Source organism: Eulemur rufifrons, chromosome 24 (assembly GCF_041146395.1).
Source record: "Eulemur rufifrons isolate Redbay chromosome 24, OSU_ERuf_1, whole genome shotgun sequence".
Lineage (NCBI taxonomy): Eukaryota > Metazoa > Chordata > Mammalia > Primates > Lemuridae > Eulemur > Eulemur rufifrons.
Genome location: NC_091006.1, coordinates 34,083,011 through 34,098,750, shown reverse-complemented (window position 1 = coordinate 34,098,750; position 15,740 = coordinate 34,083,011). Strand labels below are relative to the sequence as shown.

Sequence of the window (15,740 nt, the reverse complement as noted above, 5' to 3'; positions counted from 1 at the left end):
CCAAGGAAAAGACTAAACACGTATCTCTGTAAAAGTGAAAAAAATAAACAAATAAAAAGCTCTTAGGAGAAGTGATAAATTCCAAGCCTGTCTCATAAGCAGTCTTGGGTACTAAATTTACATTATGCAGAAGACGAAGAATTCCCAAGCTGTGAAATTCATTTGAAAGTAGAACTCAGACTGGTAATTCCTCGAGGGTGCCTGGCAGAGGCAAAGCCAAACCGCTCTGCACAGCCACAGAACCGCCACCAGAAAGAGTCAAAACACACGAGACGTGATCTGCCCACCTGAGCCAAGAGTGGGGATGGAGAGGGTGGGCAGCCCACAGCCCCGGCCTTGTGGAATACACAACCTACCAGGGAGAAATAGGGTAACGAGCTACACAAATACTCATTTAATTACAATGGGAATAAACGCTATAAAGAATAAGCACAGGGCAAATGATTTGTGGTAATATGAAAAAGGAACCTACAAAATTGACTTCCACCTTTTTATTAAAACTTAACGTGTTCAGCCGGGCGCGGTGGCTCACGCCTGTAATCCTAGCACTCTGGGAGGCTGAGGCGGGTGGATTGCTCAAGGTCAGGAGTTCGAGACCAGCCTGAGCGAGACCCCGTCTCTACTAAAAATAGAAAGACATTATATGGACACCTAAAAATCTATATAGAAAAAAATTAGCCGGGCATAGTGGCGCATGCCTGTAGTCCCAGCTACTCGGGAGGCTGAGGCAGTAGGATCGCTTGAGCCCAGGAGTTTGAGGTTGCTGTGAGCTAAGCTGACGCCACGGCACTCACTCTAGCCTGGGCAACAAAGTGAGACTCTGTCTCAACAAAAAAAAAAAAAAAAAAAAAAAAAAAAAAACTTAACGTGTTCAATTTAACTACACCCAGGGGACAGTCTAATACTGAAAATACTTCGATGATGAGGAATAGTGATTAATATTTACTTTTAGGCACTAATACGTGATGAATAATTAAAATTATTCTGTCAGTCATAATCAAATAATTTACCTTCCAAACTTCTTTCCACTGATGGTTTTAAATGTTTTTAATATTTTAATGCCTATTTACAATATAAACTATACTGAACATTTAATATTTATGATTAGCGAGTCCAAGGTATTAAGAACTCCATGACATTTCCTAAAATTGTAGGAGGTGATGAAAAGAAGAGAAAGCTTTTGAGAATATAGGTCCCATTGTTCCACCCATCACATTTTTTAATTTTGTTTTGACATCTTTCCACAGTTCGTATTCCCAAGTAACAAAACATTTCTAGAATGATAATGCAGAGCTTTTCAAAGAATAACATCTGTCAATTGTTTCAAGTTTCTTTCCAGCGCTAAAGTTATCTGTTCTTTACGAGAGACAGAAGCAAGCATATAAATGATAAATGCTTTAAAATATGTATGATATTGTGGATGTATCTAATTTGTTTATGAAAAGGCAAACCTCTGGATCCAAATTAAGATAAATGATACTAATTTAAAAGCCCTTTCTTTAAATGTTTAATACTTGCCTTGCTTTGATGTATCTACTTTTTATCCTTTCCAAAGAAAATACAATTTAAGAATTATGACTGTGAATTAAGTGATTATAAATAAACCTATTTTCAATAGAAGAAGTTAGAAACAGTCTCCTTTTGGAAATATAAGATTAAATAGTATATTAACAGTATGTTAAATTGTTCACTACTTTCAAAAAAATTTTTCCATGACTACAAATAAAGTTTGTCTTAGGATAGATACAAAAATACAAAAATAAAAAAAACCTCCTGAAATGATCAAACTAAGTTTATCTACTTTTTTTCCTTTTTAAAAAGTTTAAAACACCCACACGTTTACGGAAGACGTGAAAGTACAATACAAAGAACTTTTTTTCTGAAACATTTGATACTAAATTACTAACTAGATGCTCCATCACTCCAGAATACATTAGTGGATATCTCCTACAAACAAGGAAATTTTCCTCCAGAAACACAATATAGGCATCAAAATTAGGAAATTACATTAATACATTGCTGCCACCTAATTCTCAGACCCCATTCAAGCTGTTTCCAGTAGTCCCAATAGTACCCCTTCTACGAAAGGAATTACTTTAGAATCACGATTACACTGAGTTTTCATGTCTCTTGTCTTCCTTTGTCTTCCGGGACTTTGACACTTCTGTAAATTACTGGCCAGTTATTTTGTAGCATGTTTTCAGTTGTGGTTTAGGATTAAATTCAGGCATCTTTGGGAGAAATATCACAAAAGTGATATTACATTGTTCTCGCTGCATCCCATCTATGTGCCCTGATATTGATGATAATCATCTCGATCACAGGATAAAGGCGGCACAGGCCAAGCCTCCCCGCTGTGACATAGATCTCTCCTCTGCTGAAATGAGTATGTGTGTTGTGGAGATTACTTTGAAACTATGTTAATATCCTATCTCTTCAAATTTTCCATTTCTTTTGTTTTCACTTATAGAAGCATGGATTCTCGGTTTCCTATTTTACTCAATGGTTTATATATAACCTGTTACTATCATGATTCCTTCTGATGCCCAACTTGGCCTCCACGTGGCCACCAGGAGCCCAAGCGTCCCGGCTTCTGTGTCCAGGTGACCTGCCCCATCATTCTCTCAGCATTGCCTTGCTTTCTGGAGCAAGATGCTTTGGATTCATCTCGTACTTTCCTCGCCTCACACGTGGAACCAGCCACTTCTCCAGGGAGCCTGACCTGTCTTTGTAGAAAATGACATTTAAAAACCAAGCTCTGGATCCTCCTTGGTACTCATAGGATGCTCATTGCTCTCGGGGCGTGGCTGCTCCCAGCTCCTCTGGGCAGACAGAGCAGGAGGGAAATGTGTTTATATAGGGTCACCCCCACGTGTGCACACACGCTGGCCTCCATACCTATTTCTGTATGCCCCTTTGCACATTGCAAACCCCACGTTGACAACCATACCTCCCATTCCAACCCTGTATCCCAGGGTTCAACATCTGGTCTTCTGCCTTTCTATATTTTTAACTCCTTTCTCCAACAGAGAGGAACCTGGCTCATGGTTAATGTGTTTAACCGAGCAGACCCCCTGTCCGTACCTAATCTCCGTGCCCCAGCCCGGCTAGTTTCAACGTCCCGCCCGCCTGCCCCGACTCGAGGACGCTCCCTCATCCTGCCCAGACTCTGCCCCTGCCGTGGGCTGGCCTTGCACGGCCATCCTCGCCCTGCTGTCCCTCCCGGCGGCTCGCAGCGCACCTTGCTCCGTCTGCGGAGCAAACTCAGGACCGGGTCGTTCACCGAGGGGTGAGAAATAGGAAAACCCAGAGTTTTGCAACTATGAAAAGCAATCAATGCTAGTCCTTTTTTCTCTCTTAAAACCTATATAAAAGAGGAATAAAACTCCAAGATCTGGGTCCTTTGGCTTTCTCAGCTACTTTTATGTTAGCAGGGGGTGTGAGTGGCCACAGAGTGTCATTTATCCGCTCCTACCTCCTACCGGAGTTAACAGGCTCGGGAAACCGCGGGGAGGAAGCGGCCCATTCCCAGACCCCACTGCACGGCCCTCGGCACTCTATTTAGGGAAAAAATGCCAATTTCGGTAATTTTTTGATATTTTGCCTTTGCCATGGAGAAATGGGAGTGAAGGGACAACAAACTTTTTAAAGGAAAGTCCTCTTTTAAAAATTAAAAAATAAATTTTAAAAAATTTTAAATTTAATGTAAAAAATTTAGGTATCCCATGGGTTTCATTTACTTCCACTAGGAGGTAGGTGTAAGGCTGGGGGCGGGCACCCCTCCCCTCCCTAATGGAAAAAGCAGCCCACGAGACCTGCCGAGGACAATGCCTACAGGGCCAGCTAGGTTAAAGGACCACCACACCTGAATGGTTATCCTGATAAGAGTCTCAGCTCCTCGAGTCCACACATACCACCGGCCCCTCCTATTTCTCAATACCCGCCCTAAAACTGCAAGGGACAATTCCTTGCTCTCCCCACCATAAATCTTCCCGCCAAAGAAACCCCCACCCCCAGCCCTAAAAACATACATAAACCCACTCAAAACTTCTGGGCGATGCGACTTCCCGGGCCTCTCTCTTTCGGGGCCATGAACCCCGTCCGGGAGCGCCCCAGTAAAGCCTCGTTGCTTACCCCTTTCAACTCTGCTCGCCTTTCTTTCTCTGGCGCCGGCCAATCCAAAAAACCTTACAGTAAGAAAGAACGTTTCTAGAAAGAAGATATTTCTCACCTGTTGGGAAGTCCCTCTTCAAGGGATGAGGGGAGAGAGTTGCCTGCTTTGAGGGTTTCAGACACAACATTAATTAGGAATGCACGTTTCATATCCAGAGAGCATTTTCTTCCTCTTATTTACATTGAGCCAATAAAGGTTAGGTTTAAAAAACAACAGAAAACTGCGTTGTTGCTACCGGGCGGTCAGGCCAGCGGGGTTGTCACGGGCAACCCTACCCCGCCACTGCCCAAGGCGCACACAGGTCGAGTCTTGCAGGTCCTTCCTTGGGGCCACTCAACTTCCTCTCTAGGACACCTTAAGAAGGGCTCATCTGTTAATTTCAAACAGGTGGGGAAGCTTAATTCCATTGTTACCCAGGAGGCGGCAGAATAATAGGCCTCTATATACCAAGTCTAGATTGTGAACTAAAGAACCACAAAGGCCAAGGGGAGAGAGGGAATGGGTCTCTGAAATTTGTCCCAAGCCCCTTAGGGAATGAAACTGGACACGGCCAGGCCATCCCTCAGTCATTCCTGGCTTCAAAGACCCTCCCACTCCCACGCCTGGATTCGGTTGCCCAAGTGGGCAGCTGGGGGTGAGAGCTTGGAGGGGCCTCCCCGGGGCTATTTTTAACCTGGTATTTTCTGCCGGCAGACTTTCCACCCGGGCAGCCCCGGTCAGGGATTCACTCCAGCTGGGAAATCAGAGAACTCAGCTGGCCTGTGGCAAGTGAGATATGTTTAGCCAAGACTTGGGAAGCTCAGAATTGTCATCTACTTTAAACCTCAGGGTAGGAGACACAAAACAGAGCTGAGCCAGAGAAGCAATGCTGACTCTCAAGTTACCTAGCAACCAACTGCCGGGCTTATTGTCGGAGGAAGACCCCGTGTCTGCCGGGGTCAGAGAGAGAAAGCCACCATGAAAGTCTCTGCTAGCAATTGCCCAGCTCCCTCCCCACAGGGGGAAGGCCTGGGGGTCCCTCCTGCAGGCCAGGGATTCTGAGGGGCTCTCCCACACCTACCTGCGGCTGATTAGCATCACCTGGGGCTTGTTAGCAATGTGAATTATTCCTGGGCCCCAACCCAGACCTACCAAATTAGAAACTCTGACAGCAGAGACCCAGCAGTCTGGGTTAGATCAGGTAATTCTCATGCACACTAAAGTTTGAGAATCCCTGGACTAATCACACATTCACTAACACAGATAAAGTAACACTTTAACCCTACCAAACCACACTGCAGTAAACTTTTTTATTAATAGACTATTTTTAGAAGATTTTTAGATTTATTAAAAAAATTGGATAGTAAAGAGAGCCAGTAACTTTTTTGCAACCATTTCTTTTTCCGCTCTGTAACTGTACCCTAATATGAAAAACCTTCCTCCTCTGTTCATCCTCAAGAGCGGAGATAAGACACCAGCTGAGATTTTACTATCAAAGGCTGCAACTGAGTCGGAGAAAGAAACAAATGCCAGCGCTAAGGGAAGATGACAATACCACACACGGACTGTAGCAAGCACTACAAGTGGACACCTAGCCCAAGCTGACATGAAGCCAACTGCAATTGTCTGAGACAAGGTAGCCAGGGCAACCCCTTCCCTAAACAGTCTTGGGAATGTGTTAATATCAGTGTATTAGTTATGTGTTAGTTTCCTATTGCTGCTGAAAAAAAATTACCATAAACTTAGTGGCTTAAAACAACACAAATGTATTCTCTTATGATTCCGGAGGTCAGAAGTCTGGGCTAAAGTCAAGGCGTTATCAGGGATGCTTCCTTCTGAAGGCCCCGGGGAGCCTTTTTCATCTTACAGCAGCTGCCTGTGTTCTTTGGCTTGTGGCCATTTCCTGCATTTTCAAAGCATGTCCCTCCAATCTCTACATGTGTCATCATATCACCATCTCCTGCCACTCGGATCGCCTGCCTCTCTCCGATAAGGACACTGTGATCCTATCAGGTCCTCCCAGATAATCCAGGGTAATCTCCCCATCTCAAAAGCCTTAATGACATCTGCAAAGTCCCTTTTGACATTTAGTGTTCACAGGTCCCAGGGGTTAGGACGTGCATATATCTATGTGGTCATTATTCAGGTAGGACGTGGATATGTCTATGTGGTCATTATTCAGGTAGGATGTGGATATATGTATGTGGTCATTATTCAGGTAGGACGTGGATATGTCTATGTGGTCATTATTCAGGCCACCTCACTCCATACAGCCCTGTGCCCCCTGATGCAGGAGACACCAGCCTCACGGTGGTCCCTGAGCACTTGAAATGTAGCTCATTTGAATTGAGACGTGCCATAAGAATATTGAAATTTAAAAGACTTGTTATGAAAAAAAGGTAAAATATTTCATCAATAATTTTTATATCGATTGCATTTTAAAATTTTAAAATCATGAATGCATTGAGTTAAATGAAATATTACTAAAATAAAATTCATCTGTTTGTTTTTGCTTTTTGAAATGCAGCTACCAGGCAATTTTAAATTATAGATGTGGCTGACATTATTATTTCTATTGTATGGTGCTACTATAGACCACAAAGTGTAAAAAGAAAATCGAAGTCTTAGGGCCACCCCACCGCCAACTCCTTATGCAGAAGAGAAGGTAAAAGCCGCAGACACCTGGGAAGAGCTGGCCCCACTGATCATTCATTAAGGAAATTTCTTGCTAACCTCTCACAAGCAAGGACGTGCAAATTCGACCTCTGTCTAGCACCTAGAGCTAAAGCCTAGCTGATTCCACACTAACAGTGAATTACAAGTTTATCTTACAGATAACAGACCTGGAGACCAGACAGACTCAGACATTCTTCCACCTACCCAGAGACATCTACATAATTGATGCTTCCTTCACTCTCTCATTTTATGTAAAATATAGCTTTCTTGGGCCTCACAAGAACGTGACCACTGCCTCATCACACCCCTACCTCCCCACCCCTGCCTTTTTCCTTCTCTCTGTTTGCCTTTAAAATGCTGAAGGTTCCAACTTCCCCTTCAGAAAAACAGCCACAGCTTATCTGCAGTTCCCGTTTTTTGCCAGGCACATCCTCAAAATCTTGGCTTCATAAACCTCTATTGATTGAGATTTCTGCCTCCGTCATTTATTTGGATCAACAAAAGGAATGAGGATGACACTGACTTTCAATTGTTTTATTTTCGTCTTACTCAGACTCACAAGGGAGCCTGGAATTTGGAAGCAATGTTTCTTCTTGTTCAAGGGGGAATCACTAACTTCCCAGAATTCAGATTTCAAATCAAGAGGAAATTATATTAGAGACATGAACAACTAAATTCTCTGCTAGATAACAACAACAACAACAACAAAAATTTATCTAGCAATTTGGATTCTTATAGAGCACTTTCACAATACATTTTTAATAAGTCCTCAAAATAACCCTGTAAGAGAGGTGTTATTCCCACTTTCTGGAGCAGGAACCTGAGCCTAAGGGAAACGAACTTGCCAGAGGCACAGCGAGTTAATTAGTGATGAGCTAGAACCTGAGCCCAGGTCTGTGCGGCGCTGCCTGCACTAATTTCCTGGCTTGGGTTTGAACCGGTTTAATTAGAGCAAGCTCTACTTCCTGAGTGCTTTTACTTCCAACCTTCCTAAATTTCACAGATCCTAGAATTCTCTGTCTTTACATGAAAATTCTGCTCCTTTGCTACTCTGAGCACATTTTTGTTATTTTTTTATTCCCTAACTTTGAATGCATAGGTGCCTACATCCTACCTAGCTATTTAAGGAACAGGATTTTCTCCTGTGTCAAACTCTTCCTCCACAGCATCCGGAGGCACAGCCTGCTCCCAGCGTGGTCCTGGGCCATCTGGTGGGAGATCCCAATACCAATGACTGTCCCTGTCCATCCTTTCCTCCACCCGTGAGCTGCACAGAGAGGCAAAATGTTCAGTTCTGACCTACAACCAAAGAGAAGCCAGGGCTGTGGTGGTTAGAACTTCCTCCCAGCTTTCCTCTGATTGGTCTTCTTTTGGGGTCGCTGTAGAAAGAATTAGCAAATGCCCACTAAGAGGGAAGCAGACATTAAGGTCAACTAGGATGGGTGCCCCCTACCCGGGCAGCACTCTCATGGCATAACAAATGTACATTTGGTCTCCCCCCCACCTGCCTGCCACAGAGCTCCCAAATCCCTTGGAATTGCCCGAGTGATAGGAGTGATAAGAGCATCTTTGGTTCTAATGAGGTTCACCTTTTGGGTTTAATGGTTCTTGGATTCTTGGTGGCCCTAGGTGGCTTCGGGATGAGGGCTGGTCACCAGCAAGACCAAATCTTGATTAGGTGTCCAGAACTTTCAGCCCTACTCCGCAACCTTTGGGGTGGGGAAGGCACTGGAAATTGAATCAATAATCAGTCATGCCTGTGTGATGAAACTGCCATAAAAACCCAAAAATGGAGGAGTCTGGAGAGTTTCTGAGTTGGTGAACACATCTACATGCGGGGGGGTGGTGCACCCCAACTCCATGGGGCAGAAGCTCCTGTACTCAGGGCCCTTCCGGACCTCATCCTCTGGCTGTTCATTTGTATCCTTTATCAAAAACCAGTAAATGCAAATGAAGTGTCTTTCTGAGCTCCGTGAACCTTTAGAGGAAATCATCAAACTAAGGATGGAGTTGTGGAGACCCCTGAATCTCAGCCCGTCAGAAGGGCAGGTGGCCCAGGACCCGCCACTGGCACCGGAAGTGGAGGCAGTCTTGTGGGCCCTTTAATTATGGGATCGGACGCTAATTCCAGGTACAGTCTCAGAATTGAACTGAATTGTCGAACACTCTGGTGTCGGAGAGTTGGAGAAGTGGTGTTGGAAAAGACGACATGCGTCTGGTGCCAGGAGGGAAAAGACACGCCAGCCCCTCAACTGTCGGACAGGGAAGAGGGAAAAATAAAGTGAAATGGCGCGACGTCCTGCTCATTTCTGCTGCCCCAGTGCAACGACAGCTTTCAGATCTGGGAAGGGCCTTGGGGAATGAATAGTCCAACGACCTCATTTTACACATAAGAAACCAGGATCAAAAAGGTTAACTGACTTCTGTAAAATCTCATAGCAACTTAGTATCACTTTAGTCTTCAACTCCCAGTTCTGATTTTGCTTGACTTGGACAAAATTGTGTTTTAAAGGATCACAGAGAAATAGTAAGTACAGCAATGCAGCTTTGATTTCCAAACCACATTACAGAGCAGTGGCATCCTGCTTCCAGGAGAAGGCTCTGAAGTAAGCACATGGAAGTCAGTGTACCACCAAAACAATCCGGGAAAATCCCTAGGACTGTGCCACACTGCAGGCCGGCGTAACTTCTGTCAATAAATCCCACATGGGCAGCGTTTCCAGGGCTGGAACAGGCTCGTCAGTGGAGTACCAGATTAATCAATCAACTTGAGGTTAAAAGACAAAAGGCACAGATCTGCAAACACAGGATCACACGCTGAACTGCAAGATGGATACATACGAAAGGCTCGGAGCCTTGGAACCTAATGGCAGATTCCTTTCTCTCATCTTTTGCTCTTTACGCCGGGGCTCTGAGTAGAATGCCGATTAAACAGTTCTCTCTCTTCCCGCACTCCTGCTTTGGGGTTTACTGCTTAGTTAGAAATGAAGCTTTGCAAGTGCACGTATGTATCTTTGCTTTGTTTCTTCATGTATCTCCAGTACTCAGTACTGTGCCTGGCACATAAATGTTTGATAAATGGGTGAATCTATTCCTCTTTTTGTCCAGGCTGTGTAGTTGCATTTTCATAAGTTAAAGTGATTTAGGTCCAGCCTATGGCTTTCCCTTCTTGGGTAGTTGCGGCGCCCTAGGCAGAAAAATTCACATCAAACTATTCAGAAAGAGATTTTTCACCATTCATGGGGTTCGTGGAGCCCCAGATGCAGATTTCCTGGTACTGTCAACCTTTCATAGGCTGCTGTGACACTTCGGCAGAATGACACCTTCGTGGCCCCAGAGAAACTTACATCTTCTATTTTCATAGCTGCGTAAGGACTTTTCATTAAAACTCCCCAGTGCTAGAAACAAACAGTGCTCTTCAAGTGCTGTCAGCCTAAAGGGTCCCGGGGGTCAGGGGCTAAGTAAGCACAAGCTGGTGCCACCAAAATGGTCTTTGCAGCTCACCCCTATGGTTTCTGCTCTACTCCAGAGCCAGCCTGTCGGCTCACTGTCCCTCCTCCACAGGTGTCTCCTTGAGCCTCTTACCGAGTTTCAGCACTGACAGCGAATGGCAAAACAGACCATGGACCACCCTGGGTCCCCAAACAGCCTGATCAAACATTGACACTGCATTTGTCACCACCAGCACTGACGGTTTAGACAGGCAGAAATGTACCACAGGAGATTTTCAAACAGCTGCTGTAAGGTGAGCTGATGGTGGCAATTGTCACAGGCCGAGAGGAAGACATAATTCATGGGCACCCCTCAGCAGAGCTTAGAGAGGAGAAAATGCTGCCTCGGAATGCTCAGGAATGAGGCAGACAGACCAGCCAGTGCTCCAGGACGACAGTGGCTCTTTCAGAGTGAAGAAGACTGGAGACAGGGCTGGGGACAGCGACAGGCTTGGGAAAGAGCAGCTGATTCAGCAATTCCAAGGTGAGTCGGCCCATGGACTCCACACCCAGGTAGAAAGCTCTCATTAGCAGAGTATAATCCCCCAACCTGTACAACGACTGTCTGTCTGTGAAAATGATAAACATTAAGGACTATACTTGCTCTAAAGCAGATTTAGCAAAGCCCCAGAGACAGAATATACTCCTGGGGGTGAGGAACAGAGAGGGAAAGGACCACCTATCTATGCATCTGTACCGGCTTGAACAGTGTCTCCCAAAATTCATGTCCATTGGAACCTCAAAACGTGTCCTCACTTGGATACAGGGTCTTTGCATTTGTCATTGGTTAGGATGAGGTCATACCGGGTTAGGGTGAGGCCTAAATCCAGTATGACTGGTGTCCTTACAATAAGAAAACACACTATAAAAGAAAATAAAAATCTCAGGACCACCCCCCAAATCTTTTTTTTTTTTTTTTGAAACAGTCTCACTCTGTTGCCCAGGCTAGAGTGAGTGCCGTGGCGTCAGCCTAGCTCACAGCAACCTCAAACTCCTGGGCTCAAGCGATCCTACTGCCTCAGCCTCCCGAGTAGCTGGGACTACAGGCATGCGCCACCATGCCCGGCTAATTTTTTCTATATATATTTTTAGCTGTCCATATAATTTCTTTCTATTTTTAGTAGAGATGGGGTCTCGCTCTTGCTCAGGCTGGTCTCGAACTCCTGAGCTCAAACGATCCGCCCACCTCGGCCTCCCAGAGTGCTAGGATTACAGGCGTGAGCCACCTCGCCCGGCCTCACCCCCCAAATCTTTATACAAAAGTCAGGTAAGGGCTTCAGGTACCTATGAAGAACTGGACCCACAGATCATTCACTAAGGAAATTCCTTGCCAGCCCCCCATAAGCCAGGACTTGCAAAGCTGCAGCAATCAAAACGGCATGGAAACAGGCATGTGGACCAATGAAACAGAACAGAGAGCCCGGAAATATATGGTCGTCTGATCTTTGACAAGGGTGCCAAGAATACAAAACAGGGAAAAGATAGTCTCTTCAACAAATGATGTTGGGAAAACTTGACAGCCACATGCAAAAGAATAAATTTGACCTTTATCTCACACCATACATAAAAATCAAGTCAAAATGGATTTAAGGCTTAAACACAAGATCTGAAACCATAAAAATCATAGAAGAAAACAAAGAGGAAAATCTTGACATTGGCCTTGGGAATGATTTCTTGGCTATAACACCAAAGGCATAAGCAACAAAAGCAGTAATAAACAAGTGGAACTACATTAAACTAAAAGCTTCTGCACAGCAAAGGAAACAAACAACAAAATGAAAAGCAGTTTACAGAATGGGAGAAAATACTGTATATCTGATAAGTGGTTAATATCCAACACATATGAGGAATGTCTATAATTCAATAGCCAAAAAGCAAATAACCTGATTCAAAAATGGGCAAAATACCCAAATAGACATTTCTCCAAAGAATACATACAAGTGGCCAGTAGGTGTTTGAAAAGGTGCTCAACATCACTAATCATCAGGGAAATGCAAATAAAAACCACAGTGAGATAAAAGTATTGGATGTGAAGAAAAGGGAACACTTGTATACTGTTGATGGGAATGTAAATTGGTGTAACCATTATGGAAAATGGTATGAAGATTCTTCAAAAAATTGAAAATAAAACTACCATATGATCCAGCAATCCCATTTCTGTGTATATAACCAAAGGAATAATGTCCTCTCTAATAATTTGGAAATTAAAATCTGGAAAAGATATCTGAATTCCCATGTTCATTGGAGCATTATTCACAATAGCCAAGACATGGTAGCCGCCTAAATTCCTATCGATGGATGAATAGATAAAGAACATGTGGTATATACACACAATGGAATATTACCCAACCTTAACAAAGAAGAAAATCCTGCCATTTGCAGCAACATTGATGAACCTGGGGGACATTATCCTAGTGCAATAGCCTGACACAGAAGGAAAAACACTATATGATCCCATTGATATGAAGAATCTAAAATAGTCAAACTCACAGCAGAGAGCAGAATAGTGGTTGCCGGGGGGAGGGGAAAATAGGGAGATATTGGACAAAAGGCATAAAGTTTCAGTGATGCAAGATGAATAAGTCCTAAAAGTCTACTACTCGGCATAGTCACGCAGTTAACAATACTATATTGCATACGTAAAAATTTGTTAAGAGGATAGATCTTATGTTAACTGTCCTTATAACAAAATAATAACAACGATAATAAAGAAGGCAGAAGGAAACTTTTGCAGGTGATGGATGGATTTACAGCGTTGATTGTGGTGACGGTTTCACAGATGGACCTTATCTCCAAACTCATCAACTTGTGTATATTAAATATGTACAGTTTTTTTGTAGGCCAATATCTCAATAAAGTAGTTCTTTGAAAAAAAGATTAGGGAGCTTCATTAGAATATACGACTATTATATACAGTATTTCTGGTACATATTTATTTCCTTAATCCTTACAGATAGTCAGTAGTATCATCCCCATTTTCTGATCAGGGAAACTGAGGATTGGCAAGAAGATTATTTGACTTGCTCAGAGCCTTGAAGTTTTTAAGGGGCAGAGCCGAGGTCTGCCGCGAAAGCCCATACTCTTCCTCCCAAGCCACACCATCTTTCACACCTTTCAGTCTTAAGGTTTCTTCCACGTCCACCCTCTCTGAACAGTCCTGAAACACTAAGTGTGTGTGCGTGTGCTTGTGTGTAGATTCTGCGGAACAGGTAGGTCTGGGGGTCACTTGAGTGCCCCCTGAGGATCTAGTAGTCTACGGAGGCCAGCGTCCCTTAGCCAGCCAGCCCCATTGTCCGTTTGCCCTGGCAAAGTGGAATGCCAAGATGTGACAGGGCAAACAGGCTGCATGAATGCATCGCTGTTGAATAACTTGTCGAGTGGTACGTTAAATAAATCTTTCCCCCCGGACACATTCAGCAACAATTCTGTGTGACAGCCATGCTGGTGCTCAGGAAATGCCCATTCCCCCAGCAGTAGGGACACTCGGAAACCCTAAGACCACAAGCCTTTGTGTGGAAGGATGCTGGAAGGAAGAGAAAGAGGAAACATGAGGAACAGAGTACCTCATTAGCAGCATGGAGATTCGAAAATACAGGCTTCAGAGAGTGGCTACACTAAGTCTCCGGAGACCCCCGGCTCCTCAGCTCCCCCCCCCCCGCACCCCACCCCCGGCAATGAAGGTCAGTGGAGGACCCGCAGGGCGGTGGAGCCTGCAGACCCTCGGTTTCCACGTGCCCCTGCAGAATAGCGCCTTTGAACGCAAAGCGGTGGGGACACGGCAGGTCTGGCATTAAGGATTACCACGGGCGGGCGGGACGCAGAGACGGGCGAGGGAAGGGAGGGGTCCGCGGTGGGCTTCTCGGAAGTTTCCCGCGGGAGGAAACTCTGCTTTATGAATCGCTGGGACGGCTTCCCCAGGAATGCCCTTCCCTGCTGCGTTCGTGGCCGGGATCGCCCGGGGCTGCGTCCGGGAATGGGAAGCCCTGCAAAAAGTGCCCACGCTGCCACCCATTGGTCCCGAGCGGGTGGCACAAGGTGCGGGGCGCCGGGCGCCGGAGCTGGTGAACCGCGTCCCAACAGGCCCCTACACACCACCGACCTCCCGCCCCCCCCCAGCCCGCGCTCTCTGCCCGCACAGAGCGGTCACCGGTCCCCGACACGGCGCAGCCGGGACCCTCGCGGTGGCGACAGGATTCCGGGGCCCTTGAGACACCGGGGGAGAGGGGCGGCCGCAAATTGGACCCAGTTCCGGGGGACTCAGGCCACTGGGGGCTGGATGTGGTGCCCTTCCCGTCCTGTCCCCTCCTGAACGAGGGGGCGACGCTGTTCCTTCCCGGGACTGGACCCGAACCCGCCAAATCCCGGCAGCTCGGAAGCGGCGCCCCTCGGCGGCCGGCGCTTCTGTGCCTAGGCAGGTGCCCGCCGTTCGGCAAGTTTGCGCGAAGGGGACCCAGGAGATTCCAGCAGTCTGCACGAGGGCGGGTTCTGGGATGACAACACTCAGGAGGGGCCAATGGTCCCAGCCACCGACTGGGCGCCGGGACCGAGCGCGAGTCCTGGCTGCGAGAGGGGCCGGGACCGAGGCGCGCGCGGCGGGGAGGGAGGCTTACGTCTGGGCCAGGCCAGGCGGCCGCGCCGTCCTTCCAGCTGCGGGGCGCCGGCGGCGCTGGCGCGGGGAGGAAGCCGCGGATCCCCGAGGGGCTGGTTCCGACCGCCCCCTCTGCAGCCTGCACCGGCGCCGGCGCGCAGCCGAGCGCGCTGGATGTGCGGAGCGCGGCGTGCGGAGACGGGACTCTGCAGGAGAGGTGGCATCGCCCCTGGCAGGGACAGCGGGGTCTCCGGACCGAGCCCACTCGAACGCTGAAGGAAACCCTGCCCATGACCCTGGGAGGGTTCTGGATGCTGGGCCACCCGCGTAGAGGACCGTGCGCCTTGGGGACTGGCTGCCGGGCGCTGAGCGCGGGATTGCGAAAGCCGGAGCTCACCGACGGCCAGGGAGAGAGGTGGCACCGGGCGGAGGAGGGGACGCGGCGGGAGGGGCTGACCCTGAATTCACCGGGACTCAGAGGCCACCCGACCTGTCCGCGGGAGGAGCGCGAGCCGTGGACCTTACCGGCTTCGGGGCCGCGCCTGGGCGGCAGCGCCCCTCCGGGCTGCGGGCGGGGGACTGCTCCGCGGAGAGCATGTCTCGCCTCTTCCTCCGTCCACTCTTAGCTTGGTCGCTTTTCTGTCCTCTGCGTGTCCCCCGGAGAGGCACTACGGAAGCCTTTCTCCCCACTCAGGAAGAGCCAAGTTGAACTCCAAGGGACAGGGGCCCCATGTTTTGTCTGCGCTGCAGAGCCCACCCGCGGACCACTCCCTCCCTTCGCGCCCGTCTCCGGGTCCCACCCATCATAACCCTTAATGACAGATCCTCCGTG

The 15,740-nt window shown here is 47.1% G+C and overlaps 1 protein-coding gene across 4 annotated transcripts in view; it reads right to left on the bottom strand.

Moving 5' to 3' along the window:
• The window catches only part of CORIN (corin, serine peptidase), a 198,119-nt gene extending 182,379 nt beyond the window's left edge, over positions 1-15,740 (bottom strand). For 3 of the 4 annotated variants that reach the window (XR_011231388.1, XR_011231389.1, XM_069457572.1), the window contains exon 1: positions 14,931-15,418. Coding sequence is in view for 1 of the 4 variants with exons in the window: in XM_069457572.1 (XP_069313673.1) it covers positions 14,931-15,200 (270 nt within the window). In the remaining 3 variants the exon portion in view is untranslated. The other variant, XR_011231390.1, reaches the window with a different exon arrangement.